Source organism: Leguminivora glycinivorella, chromosome 12 (genome assembly GCF_023078275.1).
Source record: "Leguminivora glycinivorella isolate SPB_JAAS2020 chromosome 12, LegGlyc_1.1, whole genome shotgun sequence".
In the NCBI taxonomy this organism is placed as follows: Eukaryota; Metazoa; Arthropoda; class Insecta; order Lepidoptera; family Tortricidae; genus Leguminivora; species Leguminivora glycinivorella.
Genome location: NC_062982.1, coordinates 19,809,688 through 19,833,845, shown reverse-complemented (window position 1 = coordinate 19,833,845; position 24,158 = coordinate 19,809,688). Strand labels below are relative to the sequence as shown.

Below are 24,158 nucleotides of genomic sequence, written 5' to 3'. Positions count from 1 at the left end.
AAACGAAGGGATGGGGGAAGGCGAATGTCGATAGTATCGACAGTTATCGACGTGACGGTGACGATAATTTGTCGATAAAATGAGTGACTGTCTCTGTTTTTGCTTTTGAAAGATGTCTAGACAATAATGCATGAAAAGAGTATAACATTCTGACAACCCGGTGACTGTCAGCATGTTATAGAGTGCAGATAAATTATTTTCAACTAATTAAAAACAATTAGTACCTACACGGGCATGGTTCATAGCAATCATCAAGGCAAGACTTGATAACATTGAAAGATAAGTAAATTGAGACCATGCACCATACTTAAAAAATTAAATATCTACAACAAAATGCAGACTTAGGTTGGTTTGTCTTTTAATGCGCATTTTGTGAAAACATGAAACATTTTCAATCTAATAAAATAAATCAATTAACCTAGATATTAAATTTGGTAATCATTAAAAAAGGATTAAGTATTACTAATTATTTCTATTTTTAACGTCTATTATTAAGAAAACTAGAGCATGTTGGTTAATACCAAATTCATTAACGCTAAAATGAGGCCGTATCAGAGTAACTTGACATCACTTAAGCAACATCAAATAAAAGATTCAACACTCGTCAAACAATCAATATATTACCTAAATACTTCCAGAAATTGATGTCACAGCCCTAAATTACGGAATCGGAGATAAAAGTCGAATGGTATCATAAAATGCATAAATTATTATAAATGAATTGAAGCGACGCCACGATATATTTCCCATCTCTCGAGAGGTCAGGCAGTGGGAGGGTCCCCCCTCCCTCCCGCGCGGCGCCCCCTCCGCCGTATAAAACCCGGCCCGGCCACGCGCGCCGCGTCTATTTGCCGCATCGCCGCTGCGTAACCACAACTCTTGTAAACGCGATCTCACGCGAACAAAATTGTGAAAGTGTTGCATATAAAACGCGATTTCTCGACAGCGAGAGTACCGCGCCCAAGGCATTTTAAACAAATCGTGTTGGTGGGAGTGTGAATTGAAATTGTGAACTTGGTAGAGGGTTCAATGGAAGCGAGGTTCGTGACCTGCCGGAGCTTCCAGCAGATCAAGCCGCCCGAGAAGAGCCTAGCGCCGCCGCCGACGGTGAAGGGGCTGCTGTCTCGTTTCGGAAGCCAGGCACAAGCTCTCTTCGCGCCGAAGAAACCCCGCTTCGGATCTTCGGTAGCGATCCACAAGCTCCGCGAGACCAAGTGGTTCAAACATGAGGAGCAGAACATCTTGTGTGCAGTTCTGGAGACCGGATTCATCCTCGAAGTCCGAGCGGAGGACCCGCTGCCGCCAGACTCCTGTCTTTCTCCCGACTACCATATGTACGCCATCGCCATGTGGAAGAAGGGTAAAGGTACGTATCGTAATTCAATAACATTCTATTTCGCAAAAACGTACTTGAAACAGTAGTTTATCATAGTAATTGGGACATACGATAACGTTCATGTCGCGTGCGGGCACTGATGGATTCAGTTTAGCACGTACGCACCGCCATTGTAAATAAATCATGTCGTAACATAACGAAATCAACAGATGAACGGCGAACGTTGTCCGCCGGTCAGACAGGTATGCTTAAGGTCAAGAAAACCGTTTTAAGACTGTTTTATTTTATCTACAGAAAAAACAAAAAACCCGGAACAGATAGAGGTGTTCACGGTCCAACAGAAAGGTGTAAGAAAACGTGTCGTGAAGACAACCCTGGGTGCATTCTGGAAGAAGGACTCAGTGATCCGCATCAACAATGTGGATGACAAACAGGAATCGCCGAATAGCGAAAAGGACATTCGAGCAAAGGTAAACTAGTCGCGACGAGTTTCCAATTCACTATGACTTCTCACATAATCTCTTGCTTAACGGAGTCATCGTTCTTGCGTCCTTGATTAGTCATCTAACGGCATACCACACACGCGACTTAAGTTTCTCAAGAGAATTTTATAGAATTTTAATAACCGAACGGCCTTCAGCCGATACTACTTTCAACTCTGTAAATCGTTGACATTTACGACAGAGTAATTATGCGCTCTGTTTTCCAAACAATCCCTCGGTTTGCACTCGTTTTGAAAACACTCGCCTCGAATCGTGAGATTCCATTTCAATTGAAGCCTCGTTTTAAATGCAAATACGCAATGACCTTATTACTGCAGACGCGTCTAGCCGATGTAATTGTCATGCTTCGTTCGCCTTAAATAGGACATCTGTTTCAATACGGCACATTAAACTCTAATACATTACTGCATGAACTAACTAAACTTCTAAACCTTGAATGGTTTCTTCAAACGATTTTCGATGTTAGGCGTGCGACGTCAGAATTGGAAAACTCTCTTTTCAGATTGCGAAAGCCTCGCGTTTTTGCTCTTTGGAAACCGTGGGAACAGTTTGATGGGAGCTACTAAGGAGCCTTCTCCTGATTGCAGCTGGACATGGCTACTAAATCCAGGTTCGAGAGGAACTGGCATAATACTCTGCACTTCGTCCACTGGTGCCGGTACGGAGAGACACCTCAAGAAGCTCGCATGAGACAGGTAACCAACACCACTTCTAAGCATGAAAGTAAATTTTAAATTTCGATCAAGATTCTAGAACCAACGATATAACGGTCTTTATCGGCTCGCGTGCTTTAATCGATTTACGCCGATATGTAAACTGTAAACGCAATTATGTATCGACGTTCGTTTGTTTTCGGTTCTAGAATAGTTTATTTTGTGATTGCATGCATAAACGGGATAATTCAACAGTCCCTTGCCCGTATGCATGTAATCTTTTTTATTTTCTTTTCTTATCAATGCTTATTGTGATTGTCTAAACTTAAGTTTACGTCAATGTTGAAACGGATAATCATTGGAAGAGCGGCGATCATCGGGCACAAAAAGCATGGGGCATCATCAGGCATGGAAACTGGGATCTGAATAAAAAAACGAGATCGCACAACGTAGCCATTCTGTTACAGATCAGCTTAACGACGTCGAAAACACCCATGATTATCATCTTTTGATGGTAATCGTTGAGGCGCTTTGGACTCTCAGCTGGCAACCTTAAGACACCGGTGAGGTTTTATTTTTATACCGATTGGTAAATCAGGATGTGCCCCTTATATGTGTATGTGTTTTATCTAACTTAGTTTAGTCGTATCTACTAATATTTGTTGCGTGCCCTTTGTATCGAGAGAAACGTGTTTAAACACGATAACCGGACTTTGCATAGTTTCTTAACTGATAATTACACTGATTACAAAACAATCCGCACAATTAATCTATTATTCACCTTTATCAGCTTGCATACAATCTTAGGGAAGCAATTAAGTAATATTTAAACGGTACATTTTTATTAAATGAATCAGAAACTTAATAATTTAAAATACAATCAAACATGTACAAAAGGTTTATAAAAACACCAGATATTCGCCTTAGAATGAACAATATCACTATTTGATCAGCTTGGTGTCTTGTGTGTACGTCATTCTTTGTTTGTCCTTCAGTAAATATATAATTTACTACAACTATATTCATATATCCATATTTTCTCATTTATTTTGTGACTCACGCAAAAATTAACTATAGTAAAATGTGAGCAATGTTTAAATAAATTATGAAGAATTTTAAAACATTTAAAAATTACAAGTACAAAAAATACAAACAAAAACATAAAAAGGGTAATTCTTATACTAAACATCTTTGCATTTGCGTCATCAAAACCCAAGAGTGGTTTTGTTAAGGAAATAATACCTTTTTTCCTTGGGTTTTTTTTTATTGACCAATTAATTGGCACATTGATGTGTATCAAGATGCGTTTTTTTTAATTTGGTGTTATTGCGTCCGATTTTGAAATAAGGTTTGAGTAGGTATATGTTTTTAGTCATATATTGTATGTATTTATTTGAGAGTTAGATTTTATTATTTTATTTACACAGTGTGATATATTTATGATATATGTGGCGTTTGGTGGCAGGGGAGTGTTTTTCAGTTTATTATAGGCATCTCATTCGATTCGATAATTACCTCCTAGCGTTATCCCGGCATTTGCCACGATTATTTGATTAAAAAAAGTAACTTCTGGGTTCGATTCTCAGGTAGTTTTCAGGATGATACAGGCAGGTAATTTAATATGGGAAGCGAGCAGGTATCTTTATGAACAATTCAGTTATATTGAAATCTATAATGCTGAAAGTATCTACAAAATCTGTACGTTGACTTTATATGTTTTAAGATTTTGACAGAGTTAATAATAATAAATAATGCTGATAGGTGTCGCTGTTTTTAATGTCTGATAGTTGTGATATAATTTAGAAGTAAATTCGAATAAAAAAATCTGATTTATCGAAGGTTTGTGGAAGTCTGTAAATTTTTCTAGTAAAAAAGTACAAGTCAAAACCTCATTTTCTAATATCGCTCTCGATCTTCGCTCCCAATGAAGTAACCTTGACAACTATTTATACAAACCGAAGGGCATTTATTTGTTATGAGCAGAGATATTTGTTTAGTCATGGATGTCAAAATATATCGTTGTCGTACCCATAACACAAGCCTTCTTGGATGGGCATCAATAAGAACTATAATATTTATTTATTTATTTATTTATTTATACAAACCGAAGGTTATCATAGTTATCGGTCAAAATACTGCGAACACGGATGCATAATACGTAATTAGATACTTTTGTTTATTTGTATTAGTTTTTGCATGATCATAATATAATAATATCTGTGTTGGTTAACGGTACTTGACGTAAGTAACGTTATCATGAAGAGTTACTTTATATTAGTTTCATAAGTAGATATGATAGTCTATTTTTAACCGTCATTTATAGTTTTATTAGTTTGTTTAAATTGTACTTTCAAGTATGTTTTTATAAGTATCGTCGTCATATTTTAATTTAAAATCAGATCCAATCTAATTTAAAGTTTTCATCACATTCGAATCGGTAATCTATCTTTTAACCACTGGTATTCTACGTCTTATTCGGACTTATCTTTATATATCGTCACTACTTTGAAAAAATCTCGTATCTCACACTGCTCCTCAAAGACAAAACGTAGTAAGTCTATATGCATTCCATACATACTTAATACATTTTTCTCTTCATTTACAGAAGAATATACAAGTTTTTTTAAAAGTAGTGCCGATATTTTTCCTTATATCGGACTACAATGGTTTAAAGGGTTAAGAGATATTACGAAATAATAATTGCCAAGTATTTTTCTTCATTAAACCTAACACAATAGCCAGATCAATGAGCACGTCTTAAGAATAAAAGAATCAAAACCAGTTTACTAGACAAAATCGAGTATTTATCTAGCTATATGGCGAAATGTATTATTTGGCTTCATAAGCGACAAATAAATAGTAAGAAGATTTTTAGTAAACCTCGGAAAATGTTTCAAACGTCCCTATGCCTGGGTCAAATGAAACAAAGGTTATAATCTTTACTTTCAATTATTTTACATTAGAATCGTATGACCCAAACTCAGTCTTCGAAATTAGCATTATCCAATGCCACCTCATCCTCCGAAGAAAGTGCCATTTCGGTCTGATTCGTTTTTTTACCTTTGCCCTTATTTGTTTTATTGATTTTTTTTATTTGTTTTCACCGTCGTTTGTTCATTTTTCTGTTTATTTTCCTTACTGATTTCTTCTTTTTTCGGCGTATCCGTGTAGATGGTCAACTTTATTTTTTCCTACCCCTTTTTGGCTATACCCTCGGTGGAGCAGGGAATGGCCTGGTCGCTTCGGGCGTAAAAATATTTAAGCGGCTTGTGGATGGCTGATTTGGATCATAAAAAGTTCCAAAAGCTAGGTTTACAGGAATTGGAGGTGTGGTAGGCATTGTCACGCAGTGGCATTGGTATTGTCTCCTTCAGTTCACTCTGTATCCAAACCTGCAACTTGGATGTCTGTCACATTAGTTGGTGTCTCAATAGATGTCTGAGTTTTATCTGGAGTTACGTAACTTGGTTAGTGTTGTTAGTTGGTGCCTCAGTAGATGGTGAAACAAAAAAACACGTACTAAACTCAAAATAACGTACTAGGGTCAATTGAAACTTGTTTCTAATGCCACCAAGAATTTTGTTTCTATTGCCCCATTAAGCTATTTGTAAACTTTAAATTAGATACAAAAATAACGGAACATTGTAGGCATACACAAACCACGCTAATTTCAAGTAAAATACTTACAAATTATTGTAGATTACTACAATCAGCATATTGCCAGTGATTATTGATCAAGAAATAAAACAAAAACATGAAAAATACTTACTTTTACTGCCAAAAAAGTAATACGGTCACTTAAAAATACATAATAACTTTATTATTATAGTTATAGGTATTTAATGGTTCCACTTAGTCTGAATATGCGTTTAAAGTACATCTATAGATAATCTACCACAATATTCCTTCTAGAACTATTATTAATTACGTAATAGTTTAAGTATTGGTATATAGATTCCTTTACTTCTTATCGCCTTTCGAGTTTAATACTCATTAAAATATGTAATTAAAAGAAAAATAAAATAAATACCTTACGGTTTACCGACTTTTTTCTCAGTGACAGTAACATTTTTTATTTATTACGAAATCGGAAAGCAGTTTCAGTATCAATCTTTGCCATTTTATTAATGAACAAAAAGTTCAAAAATAATTGGTACACCTAAATGTAGTTAACAGGTATTATTTGCGTATAATTCCGTACAATTTCTGATTTTAAAACGTAAAGTTTATTATAGACTGCCAGCCGCACTAATAATAAATAGCGCAGTAGGTAATAACGTTCAAAAGCGTAATAAAAACAAGTCTATAATGATTATTTCCTTGTTTCAGATAAGCGAGTCGCTCAAATGGGGTAACATCGGAATGAACATGGGCGTTATGCTCGTCAGCCAAAACAACGCGCGGGCCAAGGCGAAGTCGGTCTGAGTGCCGGCCGCCAGCGACACCGCTGGCAACACCTGTTTCTGCTTCTGGCCGCCGAGAAACATTGACCATGTTTAATTTTGGAACGCATTCGGTTCCGTTTTCGGATTTTATGTTTTTAAAACAGTGTCTGAAATTGGAACGGAGCGTCGGAGCTCTGATTGGTTCCTCATTTTGATGTTTTCAACGGCGGGTAACATCGTCTGTGTTTAAAATCGGAACGCAGCAAAAGGATTCTCGATTCGTTTAGTTCCTTTTTTGAATTGTACAGCTTTAGTTTTCAAGCTCTTAGTGCAGTGCCTTTTTTTATCAAAAAGGTTTTTAACTGCTGGAATTTGAAAACATCGACGATGTTTGAAAGTTTCGAGCTCTCAATTTTCTTTGTTTATATTTCAAACTTTTTATCAGCCAGTATCTGGTAACATTGGTGGAGTTTAAATTTGGAATAAGTTCTTCAGCGAGTTCCTATTTTGGGCTTTTAATGTTTATTTTTACCAACTGCCAGTGTTTTGGTTACTTGACGCTTTTGGAACGCGTCTTCGGAACTATTCAGTTCCTTTTATGAATTTTAACGTTTTTTTCTTGACTGCCAGTATATTGCTCCAAGGATTGGAAGCTTTAATTTATTGTAATTTTGCGTCAAAACGTTTCAGACATTCCTGAGCTAAGACAGACCCGTGATTAACTGTTGACATATTTTCTAACCTATATATACCTGTTTAATTATGTCTATAGTAATAGGCTATAATTTATAGAGATATCTTGTTGGTCTGGGAGGATACCCTAGTCTTATGTCTTGAGTATATGTAAACGTTCATTTTTGATCGAAAAAAGACTGTTCTGTTTTTTGTAAGAAAATTATAAAACCGACTATGAAAGTTTGAATATTTAACTGCTGTTTTTTTGAAATCTCTAATCAATATACATATATATTCGTTTATAGACTTGTGTAGACTGTTCATACTTGTTAAACTCATAATTATATCTTCTATTCATAGTCGGGTAAAGTAACGAGAGTATTTTGGCGAAGTATGAGAGTATTTATATTTATTTATACCTGCATACTAGGCCTAATGTTTTTAAGAGTATTGTAATTTAAATGTCCTATTTATAATGAAGCATTTTTATAAATAAATAAGTACAAGATGCTATTTTTTATCATTTGTAATAAAAAAACCTATCACCAATATTCAATGCCCTTTACCAAGAATTCAACCACATAATGTTAGTATAGTAATATTTTCAGTACAGATGGTGTTTTTTTACGCACTAGTGCGAGAAGTGGTTCATTATATGTCAGGTCGAAACTTCGGTGGGCCATCTGTACTGAAAAACGTCATACGATACACGTGTGAAAAGGAAATTCGTAACTCGTGTCGATTTAAAACACTCCCTTCGGTCGTGTTTTAATTTATCGCCCCTCGTTTCGCGCTTGCTCTTTCACGCACTTGTATCCAAATGTACTATTTTTATACAGAAAGACACATAAAACCAAATAAAGACATAATTTCTACAAGGCAAACTTATTCCTTTTACGGATCTTGTCTTTGTCTAGGTAAGTAAGATGTTTTGTTAGTGTATAAACCACAAAGTAGAATTAGTAAGATTTCCTTAAGTATGTAGGTTCTACAACACATTCCGAGTATAACCCAAGTACCCATTAAATAAAAAAACTTAGTTGAAATTATAATTCCTTCATAAGTAACATCCTTTCTCTCTCTGTCCTAACAAGAAACCTAAGCTCAGAAGCAGGACAAACTCATATCACCTATCTCTAATTACTAGAATATGAAATTCACCTTCATTAACATATCCTAACCTCAACGACGACGAATACTTTTATTCAAGCGTAAAGGTCAAATCAAAGGTCATGAGCTCTACATATTCAATATAAACGAAGTAAGTATGAAAATGATTAATCAAGAAAGAGTAATTAGTATTGTATGCACAGGCAAGGAATGCTGAAATTAATAAGTCTTATCGAATCGGTTTTACACCGGTTTTCAACGATTATTTTTAACAACAGGATGCTAGCGACATCTAGTTGTCAGCGAAAGAGTTACGACAACAGCGCGAACTGCTATGGAGTAGCTTGGCGTTCTTACAAGACGATAATAGATGGCGTTGTAAATAGTGTTGAAGGTAAGAAGAGTAGCCGAGGCAAAGGGGTTTCCATTTAATAAAAGGAAAAAGTTGAGCTTATTTAGACTAGATGGCATTACTAAATACATTTACTTATGTGATTACTTTTTTATGTGACTTGCGAAGGCTTTTTTGAGGTAATAGGGTTCTGCAGTCACAATACAGTGCATTCTGAAAGGGCCGCAATGGCGCTCAAGGGAAAAATAAATCTTATGCTGGATTTGTATAACACTTACCTCTCTGAGAAGACCGAAGAGCATATCGGCAGACAGCGACCTCTTGTGATCTTTGTCCATAATAATGGCACAGTAGTTATCCAAATCTGGTTCGCGTAGACCTTCTCGTAGTAATATACCGTCGGTTATATATTTGATTACCTTCTGCTTATTACATTTCAAATAGAATATATACTCTAAAAAGTCTAAAAGAAGACATAGTCAATAGTCATAGTTCCACTTAATGCCAATAGATGGCGCTAATCACTTACCTCTCTGAGAAGACCGAAGAGCATATCCGTGGACAGCGACCTCTCGTGAGCTTCGTCCATAATAATGGCACAATAGTTGTCAAGATCTGGTTCGCGTAGACCTTCTCGGAGTAATATACCGTCGGTCATGTATTTGATGACTGTGTTTGGGGATGTGCAGTCTTCGAAACGGATCGCGTAGCCGACCTCGTCGCCTGAAAGAGAGAGGTTATGGTTAGCCAGTAATCTGGATAGATTTGATGATACATTCTTTTTTTTTCTTATAATATTGTATATGAGGCAAAAGAGCAGATGATATAACCAATGGTAAGCCATTACCGTCACCTGTGAACGTGCGACAGTACCAACCGATAATGCAAAGACTATACCCCTCTTCACGGAGGTACTGTATTACAGAGTATAACTATAAGCTTGGTGTTCATTTTGTCAAAGGCTCGTTTAGCTACGAACATATATTAAGCAACTCTGCTGGGTTGAGTGCACTCGATCATGCCAAGGCTATACCCCTCTTCATGGAGGTATTGTGTTACAAGTTACTTGCGTCACTCTTCAGAGACTTGTTTAGCCTAGGCGACTGCCCTCTTCGTACCTAGCTTGGTGTTCATCTTTAGTGAAAACAACTATACCTCTTTTAATGGAGGTACTGTGTTACAAGTAACTTACCCAGCTTGGTGTTCATTTCGTCAGAAACACGTTTAGCTACAGACATAGCTGCAACTCTACGTGGCTGCGTGCATCCGATCATACCAAGGCGACTATACCCCTCTTCGTGGAGGTATTGAGTTAGTTGGGTCGTTTTGCCGCTGCCGGTTTCACCTGGACAGATTTAAATATGATTAAATATTACTTTATATATGGCAATATTCAGCATGTTATAATTAAAAAACCACATACAATTATCACGATCGGTATGCGTGAACTACTAAAATATTTTTCGTTTGTGTGATGTTTTCGGCGTGAAAACCTAACAGACCTTAGATAAACTTGATTAGGCAGGCAGGACAAAACATACATACATTTAATAAACTATAAATTAAATTTTGAAAAAAAACCCCGACATAGTGCACTGATTTTCATGAAACATGGCTAAGAACACAACGACTTAAACAGCTTTCAAACAAAAAAACACGAAATCTAAATCAGTTCATCCGTTCGAGAGCTCGGCTGCCCTAAGCAGAAATCAAGTATCTGGGTTTTGCCAAATTTTACAGTAAAGCGAAAAAACGATTTTTTTTTTATTTTTCCTGATTACATGCTTATTAATTAATTGATAGCCTTTAAAACAGACGAGCTTTATTATACTAGATATCATTAATAGTGTACTATAATTATTTTTTCAAAATGATTAGCACAATCATTTTAAAATACAAAAACAGCTTTCTGCGTAGAATGCGATTAGAAAATTTTAAAGCTTTTCTACAAGAAAGCAAGTATCTTGAACTGTTTTCATTTAGCTTTGGTACTATTTGAGCTATATCAAAACAATGTATGGCGAAATTGTGTATCTTTCATAGACATACAAAAAAGTCCGTAATAGCATATGTCTATCTTTTCAGGATAAATTACTATAACCATTTTTATGATAGCCCCGTGTGCAGCCGGGGCGGACCGCTAGTATATGTATACAATGTATACATTTTAGATAGATGCATTTAATGTAGCGTATGTCATGCTTGTGTAAATTAGGTTTTAATATAAATGCAATATTGGAGTAATCCACGGAAAAGAAGCTCTAGTTGTGTTTGAATGCAAGTTATATTAAGATTATAGGTTTTTCTGTCACGAAGAGTTCAAAAATACTCATTAAACTTAAACAAGTACTTACTTTGTAGGAGACTATTTAAATAATAAAAAAAAACCTCGAAAGCGATTTCCCGTGGAACGCACAATATTAATTAAGTACAGTAGGTAGGTGCCTAAATACTCGAAGACAAAAAAAATAATGAAAGTTATAGTCTTCCTTAATTATAATAATAGGGAACTTGACTGTAGTTAAAATTAAATATTTTATACCACGCACGAAATAAAGCATCAGATAATTATGAGAAAAACTTGGACAGCAGTTATTTTTAAATCCAATTTCTATTTAATAAGTCAGGTAGAAATAATATAAAGTAACTGAATTGACCGTGACGTCACTCAATTCAATTTCATATAAATTCCATATTAGCAAGCCTTTCAGATTCGTTTTGACAGTTCTTAAAAAGAAGCTGATTTGACTAGGAGGCTAGGTAGCCTATTGATCAACTAACCAACATGCAATAATTATGTAAGTATGTTCGTTATATGTATTTTCGTATTTTGTATAAAAGAAGTTACATATTAAATGAGACAAGTTCCTCATGCTTATACTGTTTACATCTGGTTGTCTTTAATACTAAGACAATTTCTACCCGAAACCCAAATTAATACATGTATAAGTAATTACAAGCTTTTGACATCATAACAAAATGATAGACGCCTTCGGAAGCCCTGTATAAATTATGTCCATAGGTCCATCTTTCTTAAATAATAGGCTAGTTTCCTACCAGTCAAATCAGCTTCTTTTTAAGAACTGTCAAAACGATTTGCTAATATAGAATTACTATGAAATACTGAGGAGTGACGTCACGGTCAATTCATTTACTTTATATCTTTCTGTTTGACTTATTAAATAGAAATTATGTTTGAACATAACTACTGTCCATATATTTCTTCTAATTATGTGGTGCTTTATTTCATGCACTGCATAAAATATTTTATTTGAAGTATAGGAAACTAGCCTATTACATATTATATATTGAATCTTACCAACTATGATGACCACGCTATTTTCCCTTATAACTTGCATCAACTCCTCTCTTACAGCGAACACTGGTAGGAACCGTCTTTGCTCTTGTATGGTTTTGTTCCTAACGAATGAAGATTTGGATTCGGGCTCTTTGGCATCCTTAGATTCTGAAAACAGAAAATAATAATTTTAGTACATTATTGAGAACTTTAATACTTTAAAGATCAGATCAAATCTTTAAGACGCTACAGGAGCGAAAATGCTAAAATGGAAAGGAGCCTCCCTTTCAGTTTTGGGAATTTTAGGTAAATTGCTAGTGTTATTAACTGACCGATTTATCGAAAAATAATTGTCCATTAAGAACAACTGGTTAAAAGATATTGAGAAAAAATTTTTAAAATACGAGGTGTTCGATCTGTTTCCTCCTTCAAGACTTAATCAATCGGAACGAAATTTGAAAATCTGATATTTTGAGAATAACAATGAAATAATCTGTGTGCGGACCGTTTAGTTTTTTTGGCTATTATTACCAATCTTGAGTATCACACGTTTTTTGCGCCATAATGGAACAGCCCGTTTTTAGAAAATTTTGATTGGCTCTAGCGTCTTTAAAAATAAAAATAATCAAAAAAATCAAAACGGTCCGACACAGATAAAAATAATAATAATTTGTGTTAAGTCCAGAAAGTACCTAGACTTGGCTCACGAGAGTCACGAGATAACCGCCATGTGGGATGTTGATTTAACGATAATTGTTCCGATAGTCGTTTCAGCGAACGGTCTCATAGCGAAGAGTCTCGACCAACATCTTAAGAGACTCTCGCTAGGTGGCTGGATCAAGGGCCAGATGCAGAAGGCGGTGATCTTAGACACGGCGCGTATAGTCCGACGGTTCCTCTCTCTGCAGCCCTAACCACCGGCAGCTTGGGCCCTGCCCCGCTGCTGGCGGCACCCTAGGTTAGGTTTTTTATAATATGTTTATATGCTTTTATATGCTGAGAATTTGTGTCAAATAACTGCTCTGAAAAAGTAAAATCATTGCTCTGTCTTCAAAAACCAGGGAGGAAATAGTCGAGAGCGTTTGTATGGAGAACTGACCCCTCCTGTATCGTCTTAAATACGCATGTCGCGGTAGATACGAAGATACACGAAGTTTTGTTTTATTTCTCAGACTGCACCGAAATGACCTGGATATTGTATATTTTTTTATGATAAGCAAACGAGCAGAAGTCCCGCTAGATGGGAAGCAGTCATTGCCGCCCATGGACATAAGCAACATCAGGGGAGCCACTTATGCGTTGCCGAGCTTTGAGAACCTAAATACCTGCTTCTTGAAAAACCCCATGTCATAACGCAAGGGCAACATCTCAGAAGGTAGCTCATTCCTTATATATGACTATGGAGGTTAGAAGACTTAAAACTCTTAAAAGGTAATACTTGTGCCATTTTAGGGCTTGTGAGTCGAGCAAAATCGATTGGGCTCCATGAATATAAAGAGCCATGTCAAAGCGACGCATTGAACAGATTTTTATATCATCATCATCCTCCTTGCGTTATCCCGCCATTTGCCGCGGTTCATGGGAGCCTGGGGACCGCTGTGACAACTAATCCCAAGATTTGGCGTAGGCACTAGTTTAACGAAAGCGACTGCCATCTGACCTTCCAACCCAAAGGGTAACTAGGCCTTATTGGAATTAGTCCGGTTTCCGCACGATGTTTTCCTTCACCGAAAAGCGGCTGGGAAATATTAAATGACATTTCGCACATAAGTTTCGAAAAACTCATTGGTGCGAGCCGGGGTTCGAACCCGCGACCTCCGTATAGAAAGACGCACGCCCTTACCGCTAGGCCACCAGCGCTTGAACCGATTTTTATATGATTATATGAATTTCATTTGAAGGTGAAAGGGGTACTATTGGTACTAGGGGTATATTATTACTCGAATGGTATATGTAGATGAAATAACTTACCGCTATCAACATGTTCAGCATACTTATAGGCCTCCTTCGTAGGTCCGTCCTCCAGTTCTTCTTCTTTCTTCTGGATACCCATGATGTTTCCTGTAAAAGAGGATCGAATTTATAGAGAATCACGGTCAAAATGTGTAGTTACTGTGTACAGGCCGCCATTTCTCGACAAAGGCTTAAAACTTTAGAACCAGTTTTGACAATTTGGCCCATATTCTTAACTTGATTTGAGGAGTGTCTTTTCAAAAGGACATTTCTATAAGTCAACAAGGGTTATTTTTCTAGGAAGACATAGATAAAAATAACCTCTGTTGACTTATAGAAATAAGCCCTTTTGAAGACACTCCTCATTTATATCCACATTCTGCTTGAGCTTACTATGGGACTCGGTCAATCTGTGTAAGAACGTCTTATAATATTTATATATGTTCAAAATTGTCAACTGTAAGTGCGCCATCTAGCCCAGAATCAACAAATGGTGTAGCGCCATCTAGTCGAAACTACATTCCTAGGTACACATATTTAATTATAGATACGTATTTTTCTCAGACTTTATCTGTCTATGAGCTCCGTTTTTGCTAAAACATTCGAATAACATGAAACAGCAGAACTCACCAATTTTAGTTCCTTCAAGTTTCCAGTGCTTCTTCTGGGCCTTCCGCCTTTCCTTCTCCAGCCTGAAAGCCTTTACGAGCGCTGAGCCTTTACGGGCGTTTAGCGCCATGTCTGAGGTTGGGTCTTTCACCTGAAAACGGATTATAAAAATAGATTAACAGGAGTTAATTTACGATATGAAGCTAAGTATGTTAGCTTCGATTTTGGGTATGTGTTTTGTGTATGATGCCCTAACGGCCCGGCCACGACATTGGTCTAAGCGCGACAGCGGTGAGCGGCAGCCATACGTGCGAATGAAAAGTCCCACCGCTTCAATGTATGGCCGCCGCTCACCGCTGTCGCGCTTAGACCAATGTCGTGGCTGGGCTGTAAGGATTTCCTCAAACCTATCGATGTAATCAGCTCTAACCAACCAAAAACCACTTGTTAGTATGAGGACGCTTACGCGACGTCGTTGCTAAACGCACCCGTACGTATGTTCAAAACTAACGAGCGATTTTGGTAGGCGAAATTGATTCCGCGTATGTTTGGGGAGACCCTAAAAGGGAACTCGACTGTATTTAAAATAAAATATTTTTCAGTACAGATGGTGTTTTTTTACGCACAGTGAAAGTGGTTCAAAGCATCGAAAGACAAATATAAAAAAACATGGATAGAAGTAACTATTTTTAAAAATCAATTTCTATTTCGAATATGTCACTTGGTAAAATTATATGCACGAAATAAAGCATAACTACAAGAAAAAGTTGGATGACGTCACTCAATTCGATTTTTCAGGTAAAAATATATTAAATTCCAAATTTGAAATTGAAATAAGACGTTGAAATTCGTTTTGACAGTTCTTAAAAAAAGCTGATTTGACTAGGAGGCAAGTAGCCTATAGGTTGTGGTCCTTTTAAAATGATTTTAATCGGGTTTCTCCATGCGCGGATCCAGAGGGGGCAACCTAGGCCCCCATGGATGATTTTAGACCCCCCCCCTCTGCGCTTGGGTTTCTCATACCCACGGAACAGATCGGAACGTATAGTCATGTGATGGATGCCGGTTAAAATAATTATAATATATCGTCACTACTTTTAAAAACACTTGTATCTTCGTCTGTCAATAAAAAGAAAATTGTAGTAAGTATGTATGGAATGCATATAGACTTACTGCGTTTTAACTTTGAGGAGCAGCGTTTTATCGGTAAATGACTGAGGCGCGATCAATCAGGCAAGCAAGCATGGTCGCGCCGGATAAATGATATAATTATAATTTTATCGTTTATCGTGCTTGCCTGTCAGGACGATACATGAAAATGAAGACAAAATAGCTTTGTAAAATAAAAACTCACCGGTATGACAGGTTCAGGCTGCTTGGTGAAAACAATCCGTCCATCAAGGAAGGGCGGTACGATGTTGTGTACGAGTAAATGGACTCGGTCCACGCTTTCCTGTAAAAAATAAGTTAAATGAATACTAGATTTCAGTATTATCATTATCATCATCGTCGTCCAAACCGTATCCGGCTATGGCGACTCCTTGTTAGTCCATGTGGTCTGAATTTTGGTTTTGGTGGGCTCTTAAATGACTCGCAAAACCGAACTTGGTTTTAAACGTGCGATTACACGGAGCACAATATAGCTGGCCAGCTGTGTTATATGTGTTTTTTTTTAGATGTTTTTTAATTCCTTTTTTGTTACCAAGATACGCCTTTTTTGTTACGCCTGGAAGAGCTATTGGTCAATGAAACACCTAATGAAAGGAGACCTACCTCGGTCACTGAAACGTAGGCTCATGGACATGTGCATACTTCGAAAGCTGAGAAGTCCAAACTCGGGGTTTGCCAGAGAGCTATGGAGCGCAGCATATTAAATAAATAAATAAATATTATAGAACATTCTTACACATATATCTGTGTAAGTGTAGGACGGCTTTGGTCTGGTCTTCCGGGAATGGCGTTTTGCGTCAAGGTTTTCTAAACGCTGTGTCTCAAAAAGGCCAACACTTTTGTGAACCGTACGACGCCATTCCTGTCTTAGAGAAGCATGCTCCTCCCAGTATTATTCGGAGAGTTCAAAGATTGAACGAAAATCAGAAAAAAATAAGTGAGTAAGAAAGGTAATCGTATATGCTGCGAACTGTAAACAGAGATAGATTTTGTATGACATACTCCCAAGTTAGTGTGTAAATTGTTTGAGGGTGTAATGAAGCCTCGTAAAAATCAGCTGCAGCTCGGTTGGTACATCTACCAAAGCATAGTAACCTAACCAACCAACGTAAGTGTATTGATACACTTAAACTATTTATCTATGAAAGGAAAAGTTTCATACCAACTGATTGTTTAAGGATGTAATGAAGCCTCGTGATCAGCTGCCACTCCGTTGGTTCACGAACTCAATACACTTAAACTATTTATCTATGAAAAAAGTAATCATACCTCGTCCATATCGCTATTAACGTTGACGGCATGCACAACTCCGCTAGTTAACATTCTGTTTCGCTCCCACAGCTCGTTGTCTCTGTCGCTTTGCTGCCGTTGGGCGGACACTTTGCGATTCCGTCTCTTTTCAATCTGTTCTTCTTTCTTGGCTATGTATTCGGAGCTGGTGCCGGCGAATGGGTCAGATTCGTCTGTTTCGCCTGGAAAGAGAATTTGGATAGTCATAGTAGTAGTAGTAGTAGTAGTAGTATATTTATTGATAAAAATATAACATTATTTACACGTCATTTTGCAACTAATAATTTAAGTACACTTTCTTAATAATTACTTTCATAATAGTTATTAAAAGAAAAAATAATTTTGGAATTATAAAATGACCTGATACTTATTCGTAAACATTTGACATGACACTCGAAAAATATAATTATAGAAAAGCTTTGGATCTGACGATTTGACGTAAATACCTAATGTATGGCCCATGGTACAATGCTTGTAAGATGATTAATAAACGCAAAGTTGTTGTTTCACCGCACGTGTCAAATGAAAGATTCCAAGCTAGAGGGTTTCAAGGCGCGAAGGTTAAGATGATTCACCACATACACGAACAAAATACCTACTGACTATAAAACATCAAACTAAATAAAAAATATCAATTTATTCAATATGTATGATTCAAAATCATCATTTATAGGTAAAATCCACCAGCCAGCTTAAGACATCAAGTTAAAATTTGTATGAAATTACTTTGCACTCTTGTGGATAAAATGAAATTTTGTTATCTGTTTTCGAATAGCAAAGAGAGCCATTACCAGTTGGTGTGGTGAAAAGAATGTTCACAGCATGTCCTACAGTAGGACTCCTTCTGTAATACTATTTTAACTTTTTGGCTTGTCATATACCATCATATGCAATGGATATAGGACAGTTTTGCTTGTCATATACAATCATATGCAATGGATATAGGACAGTTATAAATTTAGGTAAATTGTACCTAAATTTATGGTGGTCAGTCTATGCTCATACTGGGAAGCGCTGGTAGCTTAGCGGTAAGTACGTGCGACTTTCTTTCCGGAGATCGCGGTTCGAACCCCGGCTCGCACCAATGAGTTTTTCGGAATTTATGTGCGAAATATAATTTGATATTTACCAGTCGCTTTTCGGTAAAGGAAAACATCGTGAGGAAACGGAACTAATTCCAATAAGCTTTAGTTTACCCTTCGGGTTGGAAGGTCAGATGGCAGTCGCTTTCGTCAAAACTGCACTAGCACTACGCCAAATCTTGGGATTATTTATTTATTTATTATTTAATAAGCAGGCAGGCAGTTAAAGAACTAATATAGCCTGTATCCAGTGATCATTATGACAGTAATCATAGCAGAGTTGTAGATGTGATGTGCTTGTCTAGTCTATTTTTAAACTGATTCACATTTTGTGCTGAGACCACGTCTTCTGGGAGTTTGTTCCAAGATTGTCAAAGCGGACCCCAGGCTCCCATGAGCCGTGGCAAATGCCGGGATAGCGCAAGGAGGATGATGATGATGATGTACTCATACTATCAAATCAGATAATGCAGAGTCATGATTTGTGCCTCTAGGTTTTCTGACACACGGTACACACAAATGTAACATACCTTCACCCATGTTGTACCACTCTCTGTCGAGTTTCTTCTCAGCCTCCTGCCAGTCAGGGTCATCCACATCCATGCCTCGGCGAGAGCTCACCCATCTACAAGCACGAAAAACAAAGTCAGTACATAACCACTACCTTTTTTTTTCAACGTTGGGGATATATATTTATGCATGCCATCCGGTCCGGGGGACCAGGGGCGATGATGGACTAACCAGTGTAGGACTACCGTCTAAAACCACCAACGAATTCCGTCTCCGCCTTGGGTGGAGTGTCGCATTCCACCATACACATAACCACTACCCTAGGGGTCATTACACCACTTTGTGGCCACTTTTGTGGCCCACTTTTTCTTTAAATCTTGGGCGTAACTCCACAAGTTCTAAGAAAGACTGGAGGAGAGACATGGATGAGTGTTGCAAGAAACAGACAGGAATGGAAGACTTTAGAAGAGACCTACGTCAGTTGTTGCTAATGTAATTTATTCAATAATAAAGGTCCTGGGTTCGAATCCCGGTAAGGGCATTTATTTGTGTGATGAGCACAGATATAAGTATGTATTTATCTATTTAAGTATGTATATCGTCGCTTAGCACCCATAGTACAAGCTTTGCTTAGTTTGGGGCTAAGTTAATCTGTGTAAGGTGTCCCCAATATTTATTTATTTTTATTTATTTATTACTCTAGGGGCGTTCCACGTAACAGTAACATAAGCAACTTCATTGCTTGTTATATTATTTATGATCCAAATTAAAGAGTTATTTTTAGCACTAGAATCTTTAGACATATTTGATACTTAGCACTATTATTAAAGAAACATGCAAATAATTGGTAATTTACATGGTATAAATAAATAAAGTAAAAAGTGTGTAAGCAATATTTGTTACTGCTTCATGTGTGAATGTGTTTCTTAATGTGTCAAGTTACAATGTTTGACATTAGTAAACTAATTTCTGTACAGGAAACCATATCCAAAAGAAAGTAAGTAAGATATTAAAGCATAAGTTAACTACAAACAAGGCACTTACTTGTGAGGAGTTGCTCTAGGAGTATTCTCATAAGGCCGCCCCTTATAATCCCTTGTAGGTCTCCGCTGGGACCTCTCCGAGCTCGGACCCATTTCTCTTGGCTTTGGAGTTGGGAAGTCCCATGTTGACTTCCGTGGAGGTGCCTTGTCATCATCATCATCGTCCCAGGCTGTACTCTCTGGAGGTTTCAGGACTTTCAAACTGAAATGAACGAATTGATCAAAATTAAGGAGAATCATGAGAAATCAAATTTTAATTTTTACAAATTTATGTACTTTAGAATCGGCAGGATGCTGCGCAGGATCGGAATAAGTAGCGTGCTCTCGTTTTGGAGGCTAAGATCCTATTTGGATCACAGAGCCAAACTTTACAATTATGATGATAAACATGAAAATCTTAAAATTATGTCATTTGAAAATGGTCTTTTGTATCCCATTTTTTCCAATTATGAACTATTTCTTTATTTAAAAAATAGCAGTCTATAAAAATCTAACACTTACTTTGGTGTCTTAGGTTCATCTTTGAACCGCGGCTCATAATAGCTCCGTCTAGAGCTATCTCTATTACTCCTTTCGCTGTCTCTATCTCTCCTATCACTTCTATCACTCCTGTCACTTCTATCATAACTTCTCCTATCCTCTCTATCCCTGTCTCGCCTGTCGTCTCTCCGTCTATCTCTATCTCTGTCTCTCCTGTCTCCTTTGTCACGGTCACGGCGATCGTAGCGGTGGTGGTAGTAATCATCTTCATCTTTTGAGCGAGACTTTTTCTCTTCTTGAGTAGAGTTGTGGACACCTTTCTCTTTTGCCTCTTTTTCTTTTCTGTAACAAGCATGGGTTACGTTAAATGGGCATTTTCAGAACTTGGGTCCCCCCAATTAGACCCCAAAGTTGTTAACAAAAATTTATTCCCTGACAATTTTGGGGGGTCCCAAATTTTGAGAATGCCCAAATGCTTGAGTTTTATCATAAAATGACTCTGTAATCTAACCTTTAATTAACATAATTCAGAGATACTGAGATCATAGCTAAGCTATTTAATCATATAGATGATACAAGTTTTGGATTTAACCTCTAAAACTAAGACGATTTCGTAAAAATCAGCTAAATTACACCACAATAACAAACCACATAACCTCAAAACAAATGAAGAAAACCGTTATTCACCTTTGTGTCCGTTCCAATTGCCTTAAAACGGCTGCCTCCGAGATACCACCAGTGTACGTCGGAGTTTCCTCATTATGCTTCCTATATTTACGTTCTTTTACTCCAGAAGTGGCAGGTTTGTCATCCTCTTCATTTTCTTCTTGTTGGAAGGATATAAGCCGGTTTTGCTTCCGTTTAGCTGCTGCTAGCTTATCTAGACCAAGCAACGAAGGTCTTGCGAACTGAAATTCTGCTGGCTGTTCTTTCTTTTTGATGATTAAGCCACCAACGGCATCGCCAGACGTGCCTTCTAAGCGATGGAGGTTTTCGTCACTATCCGACATCTTGAAATATTTTTATCAAACACAATAATTTAATAGAATTCGGCAAGTGAGAGTCACATCGCTCGATTGATATTTAATTATCAGGTTACGCCATAAAAATACAAATAAATAAGCGCGGAAGAAAGCAACGCAAACTTGGTTTGACACGTTTGACGTTTGAGTCGATTGGCAGCTGTCAACATGACTTGACGTTAGATTACGAATTGCCATAATCAAAAAATATTATAAATGCATTCAAGTTATAAATGATTATATTGCACATGGAACATGCGATGTACAATTGTTAAACAGGTTGACAGAAAAGAGTAGAAATTAAAAAGTGGCAACATTGTAGTATGGTCCCTTTCAAATTAATGAATGTGAGAAAACAGGACGACATTACGGTGTTGCCACTTTTTCTTTTCTATTCTTTTTTTTTGCCATGTTGTATCTTTTTAGGGTTCCGAAGTCAACTAGGAATCCTTATAGTTTCGCCATGTCTGTCCGTCCGCGCATAATCTCAGTAACCGTTATCACTAGAAATCTGAACTTGGGTACCTATATCAATAACTCCAAGAAAGTGGTAAAGTGGGAAAAAATGTTCCTTTAGGGTAGGTACGGCTTTTTTGTTTCTGCACAGACTCTATAGGTATCACTTTTATCAGCATAACTTGCAATAATTGGAAAAAATGAAAGCTAGACACAGGCACCTTTTGTAAACGTCTTATACCGTAAATACCCTGAAAAGGAAGGCTGTAGTTGGCTATAATTTGCATTAAGAACAAGTTTTTAAGTACTCATCTTTTATTTCATAATGCTAAATTATAACACCAAAAGTATTGACCAAGAGCGTTCCAGGACACGCATATTGTAGGGTTCCTTAGTCTTAGTGCGTTTTCACATTATCCGATCGGATGTCGCACCGATATCCCATACATTACAGGCGCCATCTTGATTTTTTAGGGTTCCGTAGTCAACTAGGAACCCTTATAGTTTCGCCATGTCTGTCTGTCTGTCCGTCCGTCCGTCCGTCCGTCCGTCCGTCCGTCCGTCCGTCCGTCCGTCCGTCCGTCCGCGGATAATCTCAGTGACCGTTAGCACTAGAAAGCTGAAATTTGGTATCAATATGTATATCAATCACGCCGACAAAGTAGTAAAATAAAAAGTGGACAAAAATATTTTGTTAGGGTACCCCCTAGCCCCCTACGTACATGTAAAGTGGGGACTGATTTTTTTTTCATTCCAACCCCAACGTGTGATATATTGTTGGATAGGTATTTAAAAATGAATAAGGGTTTACTAAAATCGTTTTTTGATAATATTGATATTTTCGGAAATAATCCCTCCTAAAGGAAAAAAAAGTGTGTCCCCCCCCCCTCTAACTTTTGAACCATATGTTCAAAAAATATGAAAAAAATCACAAAAGTAGAACTTTATAAAGACTTTCTAGGAAAATTGTTTTGAACTTGATAGGATAGAAAGGTTAAGTAGTTTTATAGTGTAAGAGTAATTATTTATTAATGCCCTATATTTTGATTTATCTTACTGTTATTTATCGATACCTCTGGGTTCAATTGGCGTAAAGGACATTTTGGCGAAAATGAGTTATATATACAGTTTTGTTCAGAATTTCAAGCGCTATCGATCTGTGTAGTTAAAATTTCGATATCTCTTAAAAAGTTGCCTTTACGACCAAGATTTTCTACTATGGACTTGCAAAAATAGCTTTTCTGAAGGGGCGTAAATATCAAGTCATTAATTATAAATTATTATTTGTGTCGTAAAGGAAATCTACAAATAAAAATATAGTCGTAAGTCACCTTGATATATATTATTGCCCTTTAAGCCCTTACTTTTTAAGGATCACTTTCTATAGTAGTGTGGTAAAGTTGGGCGTAAAGGACAAGTTTTTTTGTTCTTCGTCCTTTACGACCAGCACTAAAAATATTTTATCCGCAACTGTAATCGATATGATTGGGTTCAATTGTCGTAAAGGACATATAATGCAGGTTTCCAAGAGAAAGATAAACCCACTTTTTTGTTTTTTTGGCCTATATTTGTGACGTGTATAAGAAAAATATGCAGATTATGAGTATCTTTAACCTAGTGTAACAACCGTAGTGATAAACTAAACGATTTAGAAGATAGATGGTTGTAAAGGACACGTCAAAAGATATTAACGTCCTTTACACCCATGATTTGATAGGGTCGTAAATGACGGTCTTAGATGATTTTTATACAAAACCGGGGCGTAATGTAACCGAAATGGTACAAATGTTGTGCTAAGTTTACAATTAAAAACTGGAAAAATGTGTCAAAACGTACTTAATATGGCAAAGAATAGACATTAGTTTAATGTAGTGTATTATTTATCTAAGCTATCTTAGAAACAAAAAAGAACAAGACTATTTTATATCCAGTTTTGTAATAAAGAAACAATATTTGCTTAAAAACGATCTACTAATACTTTGGCAACAAGCTCAAAGTTATTTTTTTAGTATTCGCCGCTGTTGAATAGTCAGTAGGTTACGCATTCAGCCTTTAATTCTAGCGGGGAAACGCTTTCGTAGTATTATTATACTGCGACGAGATGTAGGTAATTTAAAAAAAACACTATGGTAATCAGGGTACGTACCCACAACGTATGCACAAACGCTCACGATAATATCTATTTCGTAGCTATATATTTTTTTCGTAGCTATAGCTATAGCTTTATCGCT

General features: G+C 36.9%; 2 protein-coding genes across 5 annotated transcripts in view; one reads left to right on the top strand and one right to left on the bottom strand.

Moving 5' to 3' along the window:
• LOC125231724 (pre-mRNA-splicing factor ATP-dependent RNA helicase PRP16) overlaps positions 1 to 21,595 on the bottom strand; it is a 197,650-nt gene extending 176,055 nt beyond the window's left edge. The window contains 11 exon segments of the mRNA XM_048137273.1: positions 9,544 to 9,737; positions 10,207 to 10,359; positions 12,334 to 12,480; positions 14,284 to 14,373; positions 14,896 to 15,025; positions 16,229 to 16,327; positions 17,314 to 17,516; positions 18,947 to 19,041; positions 19,971 to 20,171; positions 20,471 to 20,791; positions 21,137 to 21,595. Of these exon segments, the coding sequence (XP_047993230.1) occupies positions 9,544 to 9,737; positions 10,207 to 10,359; positions 12,334 to 12,480; positions 14,284 to 14,373; positions 14,896 to 15,025; positions 16,229 to 16,327; positions 17,314 to 17,516; positions 18,947 to 19,041; positions 19,971 to 20,171; positions 20,471 to 20,791; positions 21,137 to 21,459 (1,956 nt within the window). The 5' untranslated portion in view covers positions 21,460 to 21,595.
• LOC125231726 lies at positions 832 to 8,061 on the top strand. 4 transcript variants are annotated; one of them, XM_048137276.1, is made up of 5 exons: positions 833 to 1,366; positions 1,631 to 1,806; positions 2,427 to 2,534; positions 2,960 to 3,055; positions 6,822 to 8,061. In XM_048137276.1, exons 1-4 carry the CDS (start codon positions 1,030 to 1,032, stop codon positions 3,002 to 3,004), a joined length of 666 nt encoding a protein of 221 aa, XP_047993233.1. In that variant the 5' UTR covers positions 833 to 1,029; the 3' UTR covers positions 3,005 to 3,055; positions 6,822 to 8,061. The 4 variants fall into 4 exon arrangements, with proteins under 4 accessions (XP_047993232.1, XP_047993234.1, XP_047993235.1 ...); XM_048137275.1 differs by lacking the exon at positions 2,960 to 3,055 and having other exon boundaries at positions 832 to 1,366; XM_048137277.1 differs by lacking the exon at positions 2,960 to 3,055 and having other exon boundaries at positions 832 to 1,366; positions 2,342 to 2,534; positions 6,822 to 6,881.
• Positions 21,596 to 24,158: the final 2,563 nt, after the last annotated feature.

Bases quoted from the DNA above. Each gene is read 5' to 3' on its own strand.
- LOC125231726 (XM_048137275.1), top strand. From the start codon at position 1,030: ATGGAAGCGAGGTTCGTGACCTGCCGGAGCTTCCAGCAGATCAAGCCG. The intron at 1,367-1,630 runs GTACGTATCGTA...TTTTATCTACAG, and splicing joins CATGTGGAAGAAGGGTAAAG to AAAAAACAAAAAACCCGGAA. The intron at 1,807-2,426 runs GTAAACTAGTCG...TCCTGATTGCAG, and splicing joins AAAAGGACATTCGAGCAAAG to CTGGACATGGCTACTAAATC.